The sequence below is a fragment of the Chrysochloris asiatica genome, unplaced genomic scaffold, assembly GCF_000296735.1.
Source record: "Chrysochloris asiatica unplaced genomic scaffold, ChrAsi1.0 scaffold00005, whole genome shotgun sequence".
In the NCBI taxonomy this organism is placed as follows: domain Eukaryota; kingdom Metazoa; phylum Chordata; class Mammalia; order Afrosoricida; family Chrysochloridae; genus Chrysochloris; species Chrysochloris asiatica.
The window spans coordinates 11,110,136-11,124,944 of NW_006408523.1; the positions used below are offsets into that span (position 1 = coordinate 11,110,136).

The 14,809-nt window shown below is 44.4% G+C and overlaps 1 protein-coding gene across 1 annotated transcript; it reads left to right on the plus strand.

Moving 5' to 3' along the window:
• Window positions 1–645: 645 nt before the first annotated feature.
• On the plus strand, window positions 646–1,989 carry GJA3 (gap junction protein, alpha 3, 46kDa). The gene has a single exon (XM_006831969.1). The coding sequence runs from the start codon at window positions 646–648 to the stop codon at window positions 1,987–1,989; it is 1,344 nt and encodes a 447-aa protein (XP_006832032.1).
• Window positions 1,990–14,809: the final 12,820 nt, after the last annotated feature.

Here is a 14,809-nt window from a genome sequence, read left to right on the forward strand (position 1 = left end):
ATGAGGCTTTCTGCTCCCATAAAGACTTATAGCCTCAGAAACCCTGTGCAGAGTTGCTATGAGCTGGAACTGACTCAACAGCATTTAACAACAACAACAACTTACGAAGTCTAATACTTATGTGTAAGTAGGTTAAGTCTACGTTCCTGGAGAGAGATGTGCACCACTGTCAACATTTGGAAGTGGGCATATAGCTGCCCAACAAACTTTCCTCTAATAAAACCAACCAAAACCAAACCTGTTACTCTTGAGTCAATGCTGACTCATGGCAACCCCATGTGTTACAAAGTAGAACGTCTCAGGGGATTTTCTTTATGGAGAAAGATGAAGCTGTCTGCTTTCATAAAGAATGATGTTCCCGGAAACCTTATAGAGAGAGAGGGTCACTGCGAGTTGGAATCAACTCCACAGCAATGGGTGAGGTTTAAGTCTTTATGAAAGCAAATTGCGTGGTTTCTTTTCCAGAGCACCACTGGGTTCTAACTGCCAACCTTTAGCTTAGTGGTTGAACACAAAATATTTGTGCCATCAGTAAAACTCGTCAGTAAACCACAGCAAGGTGCTCTAGGGGGCTGGATCCCACAGCTTCTCTGTCTCTGTTTATTCACAAGTCGTGGTCTCATTACAGGCCAGGAGTCTGGAGCAATGGGTGACTGGAGCTTCCTGGGAAGACTGCTGGAGAATGCACAAGAGCATTCCACAGTCATTGGCAAGGTCTGGCTGACGGTGCTGTTCATCTTCAGAATCTTGGTGCTGGGAGCTGCTGCAGAAGAAGTCTGGGGAGATGAACAGTCTGACTTTACTTGCAACACGCAGCAGCCAGGCTGCGAAAATGTCTGCTATGACCAAGCCTTCCCCATCTCCCACATTCGCTTCTGGGTGCTACAGATCATCTTCGTCTCCACACCCACCCTCATCTACCTGGGACACGTGCTGCACATTGTACGCATGGAGGAGAAGAACAAGGAGCGAGATAAGGAGCTGCTGAGCAGAGACAGCCCACGGCCCGGGGCAGCAGGCCAGCAGCTGCCCAGCAAGACTGAGAAGAGAGAGAAGCTGCCCGTCCGTGATGATCGGGGCAGGGTCCGGATAGCGGGTACTCTGCTCCGCACCTATGTCTTCAACATCATCTTTAAGACTCTCTTTGAGGTGGGCTTCATAGTTGGGCAGTACTTTCTCTATGGCTTTGAGCTGAAACCCCTCCACCGTTGTGACCGGTGGCCCTGCCCCAACACAGTGGACTGCTTCATTTCTAGACCCACCGAGAAGACCATCTTCATCATCTTCATGCTGGTGGTGGCCTGTGTGTCTCTCTTACTTAATATGCTGGAGATCTACCATCTGGGCTGGAAAAAACTCAAGCAGGGCATGACTAACCGTTACAGCCCACATGCCGCTGAGACCAGTATAGTGGCCACCAAGCCTAGCGCCATTAATCCACTCCTCCTCCCCTCCCAGTCTGCCCCACCTGCTGTCACCATTGGATTTCCACCTTACTACACCCATTCTGCCTCTTCCCTGGGACAGACAATGGCCGTGGGATACCCAGGAGCCCCTCCACCAACGGATTTCAAAATGGTAGCACTGTCTGAGGAGCACCGGAAAGGCCATCCTGCTGGTCACTACAACTGTCACCACCTGCTGATGACAGAACAGAACTGGGCCAACCAGGAGGCTGAGCAACAGGCTTCTGGAAGGAAGACCTGCCCACCGGCACCCACCTCTGCATCCTCCTCTCATCTAAGCAGCACTCCACAGCTCCCGCTGGAGAGCAGGATAAGGAGTCCAGTGCCTCCCCTGCTGGTGACTGGGAGCACCAGCAGTCTGGGAGAGAGCAAGCTGGAAGTGAATGCCAAGGAGCAGGCGCAGACAGGCACGACCAGACTGGACATGCACACTCCTCCCCTGCTCCTTGGAGACCCGGGCTGGGCCAGCAAGGCCAGTAAGTCCAGCAGTGGGCGGGCCAGAGTAGATGATTTAGCCATCTAGTATGTCCTCTGTGGACAACTTCATCATAATCTCAGTTCTAAAATCCAAAACCAAAGTGCAGATCAGACTGGTGAGTAACAAGAGACCAGAAGTGAGGGAGCAGATGGAATAGAAGAGACCAGGTTCCTCAGCTTTAATGTGTGCAATTCTTAACCCTGTGGCTTACAGTCGGGTAACATCTGCTTTTTTTTGACACGGAGAGGTGGGTGCAAAGTGAAGTTCCAGGCTCAGCCTTTAATGACATTCACAGCAACCCAACCACCAGAGCCGAGGGCTCAGTGTTCTGTGTCCCTGGGCTCCCATGGCACTGTGGCAGCTGTTGCGTGCAATAAAGCTGCAGGGCCCTGCACTCACGTCAGCTTTGGACAATTCGGTTTGCTGTTCCCAAGCTGTCCAGAGCTCTGGGCACCCGAAAGTCCGCAGATGTACTTAGCTCTATCTCTACTGATACTTTTAACTTGGAGTTGAGTTTCACTTGGGATGTTTGCCAAACTGAACTAAAAAAAGATTTAGGCCAAGTCCATGTGGTCCTTTAGGCCCTTAGTGTCATCTGAGTTTCTGAAATTGCATGTGAAGGCCGGGATATCAAACTGCACATTTCATGACAAGTGACGATGAGCAGGTCCCCTCTAGAGGTTGAGTCTCTGGTTTGAGCAGGTGGGACTGCAGCTCCTCTCAAGATAACCTTCAGCCACTGAGGGAATTGAGATAAACCAGGGCAGCACTATGGATTGAATTCTATCCCCCCAACTACGTGTTGTCAATCCCAACCACTGTGCCAGTGGTTTTAATCACATTTGAGAATCGGTTGTTTTTCTTATGTTGATGCAACAGGATTAGTAGAGATGTGTCATGAGTTACCTGCTTATAAAATGAACAGATTAAGTAAGCAGAAATAGGAGAAGAGAGATGCTAAGTCAGAGGAACAGAAGAGACAAAGACTTCCCTTCAGAGCTTATAGACAGAGAAAGCCTTCTCTGATCAGCAGTCAGAATTCAGACATCTAGCCTCCTAAACAGTGAAAGATTACATTTCGGTTTAAGGCCATCCACTTGTGGTGTCTCTGTTACAGCAGCGCTGGATAACTAAGACAGAACTTGGTACCAGAAAAATGAGGTGCTGCTCTAACCACTGCAATGTGCAAGCGGTTTTGGAACTGGGTAATGGGTAGAGGCTGGAGAGGTTTTAGGTGTAACAATAGTAAATGCCTTGATTACCTTGAAGAGACTGTTGGTAGAATTATGGACGTCCAAGGCAATTCTGGTAAGGGCTTGGAAGGAAGGAAGGTAGAAGAAAGCCTCTTATCATTTTAGAGAATACTTATGGCACCAGCAATAAAGTGTTCCTAGCAATGTGGACATTCAATGTGCTTCTATATTAAATGTGTTTCTGGTGAAGCTTTAGAAGAACGTGTTGGACATGAAGGAAGGGCGATGCTTTTTATGCAGGAACAAAGAACATGTCTGAATTCTGTTCAAAAATATTTGATAGGAGGTTTAACTTGTAATTGATGAATCTGAATGAAATTTCTAAGCAGGACCTTAAAGGGGCCGCACGGCTTCTCCATGCAGCTGGTCGTAAAATACAAGAGGAAAGAGATGAACTTAAAATGAACACGGAGCTCAACGATTTGGAAAATTCTGTTGTACAAACTAAGGACATGTGTCCTAGAATGTTCATAAAACACATAACTACACAATCTTTTGTAAAAGAAATTAAGCCTGTGACTCATGCGTGTAACCTACCACCACAGCAGAAAACCCATCAGCATAATTTGATAGCAACAGAAAAAGAATGAAGGGAAGGAATGCTGTCTGCCTCATGGAATTCTATAGGCAAGAATAGGTCAAAAGATCTCCATCTGGTGTTCTCCAAGAAAAGGGCCATCCTTGGAGTAGCTTGGAGGTAAGCAGAACTGTTGGGAGGAGCACAGGAAGCAGAGTCTTTTCTGTGTCAAAGGGTGGGGCCATGGTCTCCCGGGTCTCAAAGAATCCTCCACAGTCTCCTAGGTTTCAGAGTTGGACGTTGGCCAAATTAGTTTTGGAGTGTAGGGCTGTGTTAAGATGTGATCAGGGAAGAGGATCAGCACCCAACGCTTAAGGCACAAGGCTGCCTGCCGTGCACAAGGGACAGAAGAACAGGGTCCAGGATGTTGGGTTACAAACTCAGATAGACTAGAGAATGGAGCCACCTACGTCAAAGGAGCAGAGTTGTCATCGCAGAAGGACTAGAAGACATAGCTACAACTCAGGACCAAGGAACTTGCAGAGGCCATGGCCAACACCCAGAGTCCAGAGGGCTGGCCATTGCCCAGGTGATCTCAGAGGAGATAGGATCATTTTCAAGCCTTAAGAGTTATTGTAATTGTTCTGCTGGGTTTGGGATCTACTTGATGTCTACTATCCCTTCTTCCCCGCCAGTTTCTCCCATTTGTAGTGGGAAGGTCGACCTTGGCCTCTTCCACCATTATACTTTGGCAACAGATAACTTGTATTCCAGACTTCACAGGATTACAGATGAAGAGGAATTTTGTCCCAGGATGGAATAGGTGCCGAAAGTCTCACATATATTTGATTTAGATGATTCAGAAGATGAGATTTTGGACTTGGAATTGCTTAAAGACTTTGGGGATGATCGGATGGGATGACTGTGTTTTGCACGTGACAAAGACATGAATTGGGGAGGGGCAGAGGGTAGAATATTATGGACTGAGTTATTTCTCTAAAAAATATGTATTCTAAATCCTAACCTCTATGCCTATGTTATAATCCCATTTGGAAGTGAGTTGTCTTTGTTACATTAGTAGGCAGGGGTGCTCTAGGGTATGTCTTTGGTCAGTCTCTTATAAAATATAAAATGCGTAAAATAAGCAAGCAGGTTTGGAGCAGAGAAATACCAAGCTACAAGAAGATCACCCAGGAGCAGAAACTCAGAAGAAACAAGGACTTTCCTCCTGGACTGACAGAGAGAAGTCTCCCCCTACAGCACATGCCCCGAGTTCAGACTTCCAGCCTCCTAAACCATGAGAAAAGCCACCCCTTTGTGGCATTTCTGTTATAGCTGCCCTGGACAGCTACGATGGACAAGTATACCTTAGGTATTCATTGTGAAAATGGCATTTTGAGCTTTGATCGGAAATGCACAAGTAAGCCTATTTTTTCCACTTCCTAAATTTCAAGAAAAAATTTAAGACTGTTAAAGTGGATAATGATCAAGAGAATACTAGTTAGTCCCAGATACATAAGAAAGGATTTGAACTTTCTTTTAAGAGAAATTCTTCTACAAGGTTAAGTCAGCTGATTATCATGAAGATGTCCTTTATATGAGTATATAAAAGCAATTAAGTGCATATCAAATATTTGAAATTGCGAAGTTTTTCCATGGGAGGTTAAAAGTTAACTACTGTTGCCAGAAAAATTGTTTGTTTAAACCAGGGGTGGGGAGAGTCCTGCCCAAGAGCCGTATACCGCCCATGACGTCATCTGCTCTGGCCTGCCAAGGTACCTGCACTTCCAGTCATCACATTGTTGTTGTTGTTAAGTGCCACCCAGTTGTTGCTCACTCATAGCCACCCTGTAAGGGTCTCCGAGGAGCGGCTGGTGAGTTTGAACCACTGACCTTGAGATTCAAATGACTTTGTGGTCCAGTGCTTATCCTATAGCGGCCACACCAGGACCCCAGCCTAGTCTTCTTATCTTTCTTTCTTTTTTGTTTTTTTTTTTAACAATATGAAATAAAACATGATTCTTAACCATTCTTTGTGGGCAACCTGTTTGCTTTTTAATGTGCCAACAAAAATATCTTGCATTTTCCTTCCTGTTGTTGTTGTTACGTGCCGTGGAGTCGGTTCTGATTCATAGCGACCCTGTACAGGGTTTCCGAGGCTGTAAATCTTTATGGGAGCCGAAAACCTTATCTTTCTCCCGCGGAACAGCTGGTAGTTTCAAACTGCTGACCTTGTGGTTTGCGGCCCGATTCGTAACCACTACGCTACCAGAGCTCATTTTCCTTCCTAGTCAAGTGCAATTGCTCCATACAGATGGAGCCTATTTTTCATCCCCACACAGAGTGCTGCCCTGACAGGGAGGTTATATATATACATGGGGGGGGGGGGGGGGGGGGGGGGGGGGGGGGGGGGGGGGGGGGGGGGGGGGGGGGGGGGGGGGGGGGGGGGGAGGGGGCAGGCTGGAACATGGCCAGATCTTCTGTATGTAATATCTTGTCACTATGTTTATAAGTCCATGAATAATGAGTGTTGAGCCTGACCTTAGTCACACTTTAACCTCCAACGTCCACTCTCACCTGTTGCCACTGAGTCAGTTCCAACTCATGAGAACCCCATGTGTTACAGACAAGAACTGCCCCCAAATGAATTTTGAGCTGTAATCTTCACAGAAAATAGATCATCAGCCCTTTCTTCTTCAGAGTGGCAGGATGGGTTCAAACTGCCAACCTTGCGGTTAGCAGTCAAGCGTAAACCATTCGCATCATCCAGGGGTCTTATCCATTGATATTGTTGTTGTTGTTGTTAAGTGCCGTCGAGTCAATTCCAACTCATAGCAACTCTATATAGGGTTTCCGAGGAGTGGCTGTTGAGTTTGAACCACTGACCTTGTGGCTCAAGCCGACCTTGCAGTCCAGCGCCTTAACTCGCAGCACCACACCTATCCCTGATTCAGCAAAAGACCACAGCTTTGCTACAACATTTTCATTTCTTCCTTATTTTCTGAATTAGTTTCCGAATGATGGATTTGGTGCTACAGGCCACAACATACTTGGTTTTAAATTATAAAATGTGCTCCACTAACAATCTGATGAAAAAAGATGTCATTTCCCATTCTCAGCTTAGCTGTATGTGGTGAAGGACACAAACCGTTCACTAGCGTGTTACACTTGATGTTGTACTAACTGGACAATCTTCTAGACTTGAGAAGTGCCCTCTGTCCTTCTGTATCCTTGCAGCCTTTCACAACCAGACTGAGAGAGAGAAGTGAACCCTACAGAAAATGATCTGAGTGGCTGTTTGGTCAGTTCTCCCGAGAGCTACAACCTCTGTAATGTGGAAACCTGTCAGAGAATGAAAACTCAAGTATTTTCCACTAAATCAAGCTGTAGTAAAGTGGTAAGACTGTACCTTGTCAGAGTCGGGAAACTTTCAAGCCCTGTTAAAGCAAGGTGGGCCTGTCAAGTGGCAGCTCTTCCCAGGTCTCACTGTGGAACATTCTAGATGCCCAGGAGGAGTGAATTCACTTCCTACAGTGGATACCTTCCAGTCAGGACGCTGAGACTTCATTCTCTGGGCTGCCCGAGAATCCTAGTTTGAAAACCACTCTAGTAAAAAGCATCTCTCATTTTAGAAAATGTGATAGCGGTTATCATAGATATAAGCACAAGTCCGGGAGATGTGAATACTTAACGTGGTGCTCTATTCTACCACAATTCAAGTTGTGAGTGGGATTGGAGATAAGGGTAAGAACTCTTATTTAGTTTCTACATTGTAAAATTCTATTTTATTCACAGTATTATTTATGAACATGACAGACTTGTGCAGTTTACCAAAGTCTTGTTAACTTGTGCTGTGTATGGGAAAGAATTTGTTTAAATGTAAAGTTAGATACGCCTACTTGAAATCCAAGAGTTTATGAAATAGAGTAAATTTTTGCAGTAAAACAGTGCCTAGGGTATTCTCTGGGGTAGTGTACTGATCTCGTGTAGCATTCCTGGTAGTGCCGTGTTTAAAGCGCTGGGCTGCTAACCGAATGGTTTGTTTAAGCCCATCAAAGGCTCCGAGAGAGAAAGATGTAACGGTGTGTTTCCATCAAAATTTACAGCCTTGGAAACCCTATGGGGCTGTTCAACTCTGACCTATAGGATTATGAGTCAGAATCAACCACAGCAGGTTTGGTTTTAGTACTGATCTCAGTTCATAAAAAGACAGAAAGACAGCCAAGGTGTGTAAGTACTGAGACCTCAGCGTCTTCCCCTCATGAATAGTGTAAAGAGGGCTCTCACTGCCATGGTTAGCCTTGATGGTGCAGTAAAACCAGAAGGAACCTCACCCAATGGGCAAGACTCCAGAGAGATTTTTTTCTAACCTGTTAGTTATTTGGAAATTTCACTGTAGCTGTTTTTCTCTTGGTTTAAAAGAAATGTGTTTTTAAAGTTCCTAAGCTTATTTTTAAATTCAAAAGCTAGACCTATTAGATTTCCTCAGTTGATTTTCTATATATTCAATGTATACAGTACAATTCCTTTCCAACAGCCCTATTTTTAGAAGCTTGGTCATCAGTTAGCACTGAGCACAATCTCGAATGCTGACCGGTGTTAACCATTCATAGGACATTCATGCTACCAACATCCATTTTCTTTCATTCTGAAATAGTTCTTATAGAATCACACTCTCCATTTTAAATGTTCTTTCACTGACTTTTTCTTTCCCCTGCCCTCATTCACAAATATCAGCGCCCCCCAAAAAAAAAACAACAAATTCCATCAGTTTAAAAAGACACGGGGGGAAAAAACCCCAGGGTATTTTTAATATAGCTTGGATTTTTGATGTGGCGTTGTGGGTTAATGTGCCAGACTGCAAAGTCATTTGAACTGCAAGGTCGGCATTTCAAGCTCACCAGCTGTTCCTCAGAAACCTTATACAGGGTCACCATGGGTCGGAATCGACTTGACAACACTTCACAACAACAACATTTGTAAGTGACCATACTGGCCACACATTTCTTGTACAATGAGACATAGAGTACTTTGAATACGCTTCAAATACCTCTTTAAAAAACTAACCTGAGGCTACCACAAGAACAAGCAAGTTGTTCACTGGGAGTCATCAAGGCAAGCAATCAAGTCCCTCAAGACAAACCCCTCTCCAAGACTGCAACTCAAAGGGAACAAGAGCAGGCATGTAAGCTTGCTGGCGACCATGTTGGTCTACTGGTGAGTGGAAGACGGGAAAAGGCAGCAATGAAGATATGGGCTGAGTTCAACCACGTTCCATAGACTCCTGTTGACCTGGAGATGAGAGAAAGAAGAGGAAGGGCTGGTTGGTCTGAAGTGTGATGAGACCTGGGGACTCCTGAGCCCATGGACAAGGACATAGCCACAGAGGGCTAGAGCTGAGAGTGAAGCATCCAGCTGATATAAAGTGAGGGGAGATGCACAAGAACACCCAAACTTGCAGATAGTACCCATTTCGACCTAGCCTCGAGAGCTTGATAATCAGAACTTGACTTGTTGTTGTTGTTAGGTGCCATCGAGTTGGCACCAACTCATAGAGACTCTATGCACAGCAGAATGAAACACTGCCTGATCCTGGGCCAACCTCACAATTGTTGCCACATTTGAGCCCATTGATGCTGCCACTTTGCCAATCCATCTCGCTGGGGGTTTTCCTCTTTTTCTCTGACCCTCCACTTTACCAAACATGATAGCCTTCTCCAGTGATTGGTCCCTCCTGACAATATGTCTGAAGTATGAGGGATAAAGTTTGGCCATCCTGGCCTCCAAGGATGCACTTCTTCCAACACAGATCTGTTGGTTCTTTTGGCAGCCCATGGCACTTTCAATATTCTCCTCCAACACCATAACTCAAATGCATCAATTCTTCTACGATCTTCTTTGTTCACCAGCCAGCTTTCGCATGCATATGAGGTTATTGAAAACACCATGGCTTGGGTCAGGTGCACCTTAGTCCTCAAGCTGACATCTTCGTTCTTCAACACTTTAAAAAGGTCTTGTGCAGCAGATTTGTCCAATGCAATACGTCAGTTGATTTCTTGACTGCTGCTTCCATGAGTGTTGATTGTTGATCCAAGAAGAATGAAGTCCTTGACAACTTCAATCTTTTCTCCATTGATAAGAATGTTGTTTATTGGTCCAGTGGTGAGGATTTTTGTTTTCCTTACATTGAGATGCAATCCATACCGAAGGCTGTGCTCGTTGATCTTCATTAGTAAATAATTTAAGTCCTCTTCACTTTCAGCAAGCAAAGTTGTATCATATACATATCGCAGGTTGTTAATGAATCTCCTCCAATCATGATGCCATATTTTCTTCATACAACCCAGCTTTGACTAGAGGAAGATAAAAAAAAAAAAAAAATTGATAACGAAGCAAGTGTAAATTGCTACAATGTAATGAACTTGACGTATACTTATGGATGTAGTAGCTCAAAATACCAACTGAGAGGGAAGGAGACCTCACATCAAGTATCAATCCTATCCCCTCTGTATGCATGGTAGGTAGATAGGGATGGGCAACTTGGACATTGGCTACCTAAAGTGAGGGGGCAATAAAGGCACAAAGTGACTGGCTTACAAGGTTTCAAGAGGGAGTTTAGTTTACGAGTGTGTGAGGGAAGATAGAGTCCCCACTGAATAGCTTTCATCTTGTCTAGATGGGTCTGGTGAAAGGAGATGGGAATAAGATTCTTACAATTCAATAGTGAGAAATTGTTATCATGACTAATTGCAACTGTCAGAACTGTAAAGGTAGAAGTTTTATACCAAAAAGGGGAAGTAGTTAATCTTACATTCCAGGAACAGAGGAGCCTAGGACCATCAAGAGAGAAGAGCACAAGAAGAGTGTAGGACCCTAACCAGAGAAGCAGGGACACCAGAGATGGAGTCAGAGATGGAGACATGAAGAGATACAGCAGCTGAGGACTCTAGACTCATGGAAATAGGGACTAGGTACTGGCAGCCAGGAGGCAGGCTTGCAGAATGTGCCCTTCGGTTGGTTAAACTATTATATATTCCTGAGTGTCTCTGTGTACATCCCCCCGCCACCCCCCCAAAAAAAAAACAGGGAATGGAAGCAAATACTGTTGAGTAATGATGCACAGAGGAGATTGTAATCGTTGCAATGAAACAATGGTGTAAAGCCAATGTTCTCCCATGTAAACTATCACTCAGTTTACAATAAGAACTTACAAAAAATATCCCACTAACCTGATAAGATTTAAGTCTTTAACTTTTAATGAATAAAATATTTTTTCTGAAGAAAGTATTTATGAAGAGAATTATCTTGATGGGGCTCTGTAGGATAAGCACAGGATCACAAAGGCAGTTTGAACCACAGTCAGCTGTTCAAACTCACCAGCCACTCCTTCAAAATCCTATACGGGGTTGCTACAAGTGCCACCCAACACGACAGCACTTAACAACAACAACGAGATTTGCATTAGTTAAGATGGTCAATGTTTTCATAAACAGCAGAAATCAAAATGTTTCATAAACTCTCGTCCCCCTAAAGTTCAGGATATTCTTAATTAAATCTTTAAATATAACATTTAAACACTGTACATTTAAAATCACGGAATGTCTTTTTCTTCCTAATTTTGTATTTTCTTACACTGAGAAGCTTCAGTTGACTTATTCCAAGATTTTTCATTGCCCAAAGGATTTGTCTTCTCCATTCTATTACATCTTTTCATGGGTCAGCTAGGAGTGTCCGTGACACTACAAGCATGAACTATTTCTATTTGAAGATGTTGGCTGTGTAAATACGAATTCAATATTTATAAAATACTAACTAAAAAATTGGGTTTGTACCACAGTTTCCTTCCTAGACCACATTGTACCTAAATATAAGCACTTTGTAAGATAAGTAATAAAAAGTGATCTTCAATTCAACTCACTAGTTCCATCATTGATTAATTGCATTTATCAATGGTGTCAAGTACTGTTAGTTGGTTCTGACTCATAGTTACCCTGTATAGGGTTTCTGAGGATCAGTTGATAAGTAGGAACCACCAACCGGAACCACCAAACCGATCTTTCAGTCGAGTGCTTTTCCCACAGGGCCACACCAGGACTCTTTTGTCAGTTGTTGTTGTTAGGTGCCATCAAGTCGATACCAACCCATAGCGACTCTATGTACAGCAGAACAAAACACTGCCCGATTCTGGGCCAACCTCACTACTGTTGCCACACTTGAGTCTATCGATGCTGCCACTTGGCCAATTCATCTCATTGGGGGTCTTCCTCTTTTTCTCTGACCCTCCACCTTACCAAACATGATATCCTTCTCCAGCGACTGGTCCCTCCTGATAATATGTCCAAAGTATGAGAGACGAAGTTTGGTCGTTCTGGCCTCCAAGGAACACTCTGGCTGCACTTCTTCCAAAACGGATCTATTGGTTCTTTTGGCAGCCCATGGCACTTTCAATATTCTCCTCTGACACCATCCTTGAAAAAATTTTTAAATACCAATTTTTATGATTTAAGATATAATAAACTATAGCAAAAACCTCTTTTCCTGCCAAAGAAACTTGAGAAATTGCTGCAGGGACTGTTTTGCCATCTTACAGGTACTTCTCAACTTGACAAGTTTAAAGAGCCGCTTCCAGGGCCTCTGCTGCCGGCAACACTTGACCTGGGTTTCCTCAGAGGAACAATGCTTCTCCAGGAAAGCACTGTTAAGTTTCCCTGAAGAGATCAAACGCTAACAGGGTTTAAAAGAAATAGACCTTTCCTAAATGGAGGCAGGATGTTACCATTCTTGGGTAAGACTTTTCTGTTGTTTGTTGTTGTTGTTAAGTGCCCTCGAGTCAGTTCCGACCCATAGCGACCCTGTACAGGGTTTCCGAGGGTGTAAATCTTTACGGGAGTAGAAAGCCTTATCTTTCTCCCGCGGAGCGGCTGGTAGTTTCGAACCGCTGACCTTAAGGTTCGCAGCCCGAGTCGTAACCACTACGCTACCAGAGCTCCTTAAGACTTTTCTGTATATGATTATAATTGTACATCGTTGATCATACTTATCATTTCTTCGATGTCAAGTCCTTAATTAGGAATACAATTCCCACCAACGTGGTTCCTGCTTTATAAATCGACTCTTGAGATGATTCCCAGGGACACATTTACAAAGCAGATCCCAGGAAGGAGAAATGAGAGAGTTACTGTTAAGGAGTCCTGGTGGCACAGTGGTTAAGCACTAACCAAAAGTCAGCAGTTTAAACCCACCAGCTGCTCTGCTGGAGCAAGATGTGAAAGCCTGCCTTGGTAATAATTACAACCTTGGAAACTCTGGCAGTCCTGCTTCATCCTGCAGGGCCACTAAGAGAATCAACTTTACAGCAGTGGGCTTGAGTTTAAGTCAGTGTTGGTGGACAAAGTCGGAAAAGGACAATGGCTGCAAAATTGTAACCCACGTTACTGAATTGTAAAAATTATTAAGTTGGTAAATGTTTTGCTATATATGTTCTTACCACAGTTTTTTGTTTGTTTGTTTGTTTTTTAAATAAAAAGGGCAGACCTGCCTGGACGCAGTAATCTTCTTCAAAGGCTTTCTGGAAGCTTCTTCTTGTTGTTAAGTGCCATGGAAAATTCAATGCCACCAAACACCAGTTACAGAGAATTGTCCTTATTTCAGATGTATGTGCATAAAACAAGCAAGCCGTAAAAAAACGCTTCTGATGGACAATTTGGGAAGCTAGACAGCAATTTTAAGTGGCTGGTCACAGGCCACCCTCTGCAGACCAGTTGGATGCATGAATGAAGGGCGGGGTGCGGTGTGGTTGGGCTAGAAGCCCATGCAGGAATGACATCCAGGATCTGTCACCCCACCACGAGACAGGACAGAGCCCAGCACCCCTCAACGATGAGAGGGGTGAGTGTGCATACAGTGCCCAGAAAGCGATAAGTGGGAGGAAGGTCTGGGAATGCTGCCCAAGAGGTGGGTGACAGGGAGTGGCTTCCTTGCAGGCACAGAGGGACAGAGACTGGGACTCAAGGGTCACTTCCGATGGCTGCTACACCCTGACCTGGTCCTGCATGGAATGTGATGGCACCCACGAATTTGAGGACAGTCATGTTTGCTTAGGGAGGATCGGGGTCAGAGGATCCAGAAGAGCAGAAGAAATGGCAGCTCAGCGTGAGGAAGCAAGAGGAAGGAAGGAATCTCAAATAGTTGACTTTCTAGGTGCAGTGGGATTAAGCAAGTGGTGCTTTGTATCTTCTGTAACACTTTACATTAAAAGGTGACCTCTCAAATAGAACCTCACTGTTGGTGGGAGTGTAAAATGATCCAGCCACTCAGGAAAAGTTTGGAGGCACCTCAAAAAGTTGAACATCAAATTATCATTGTATTGTTATTGGTGGCTGAGTTCATTGTGACTCCTAGCCAATCTGTGTACAGTAGAAGGAAGTACTGCCCGGTCCTACGCCACCCACAAATTTCTGTCTGTGCCCACTGCTGTAGAATTATAGTGCTCTAGGGTAAGCACTCAATTGCAAATTTAGTTGGAACTGCAAAGTCTACGGTTCAAACTCACCAGCCGCTCCTCGGAAACCCTACAGCATTTACATCTCCTTTCCGTTAGCCTTTTAAAATTCCTATTAATATTTTCGTTGCTTCTTTAAGTATTACTGAATAAAGCACTTTTTTCTGAAATAAATATTTGTTAAAGAGAATTACCCTGATGTGGTGCTGTAGGATAAATCAATTGACTGCAAGATCAGTTGGAACCAAAAGGTCAGCGGTTCAAACTCACCAACTACTCCTTGGAAACACTATAAAGGGTAGATATGAGTCAGACAGCAATTAACAACAACAACAGAGTGGTAACTGGACCACGAGGTCCAGTTGAACCCCAATGTCAGCAGTTCAAACCCCCCAGCTGCTCCTTGGAAACCCTATACAGGGTCGTTATGAGTCAGAACCAATTTGATGGCAGTTCAAACTGCGGTAACTGACGTTTGATTGTTTTTTTCACAGATGACTCAGCACATCCTCAGCCAGGGAGGGGTCATAAAGATAGCATTTACCCATGTCCAGGTTGTTGGAGAACATATCCAAATCAGTCATAAGGTACAAC

Coding starts and splice junctions, on each gene's coding strand:
- GJA3 (XM_006831969.1), top strand. CDS start 646: ATGGGTGACTGGAGCTTCCTGGGAAGACTGCTGGAGAATGCACAAGAG.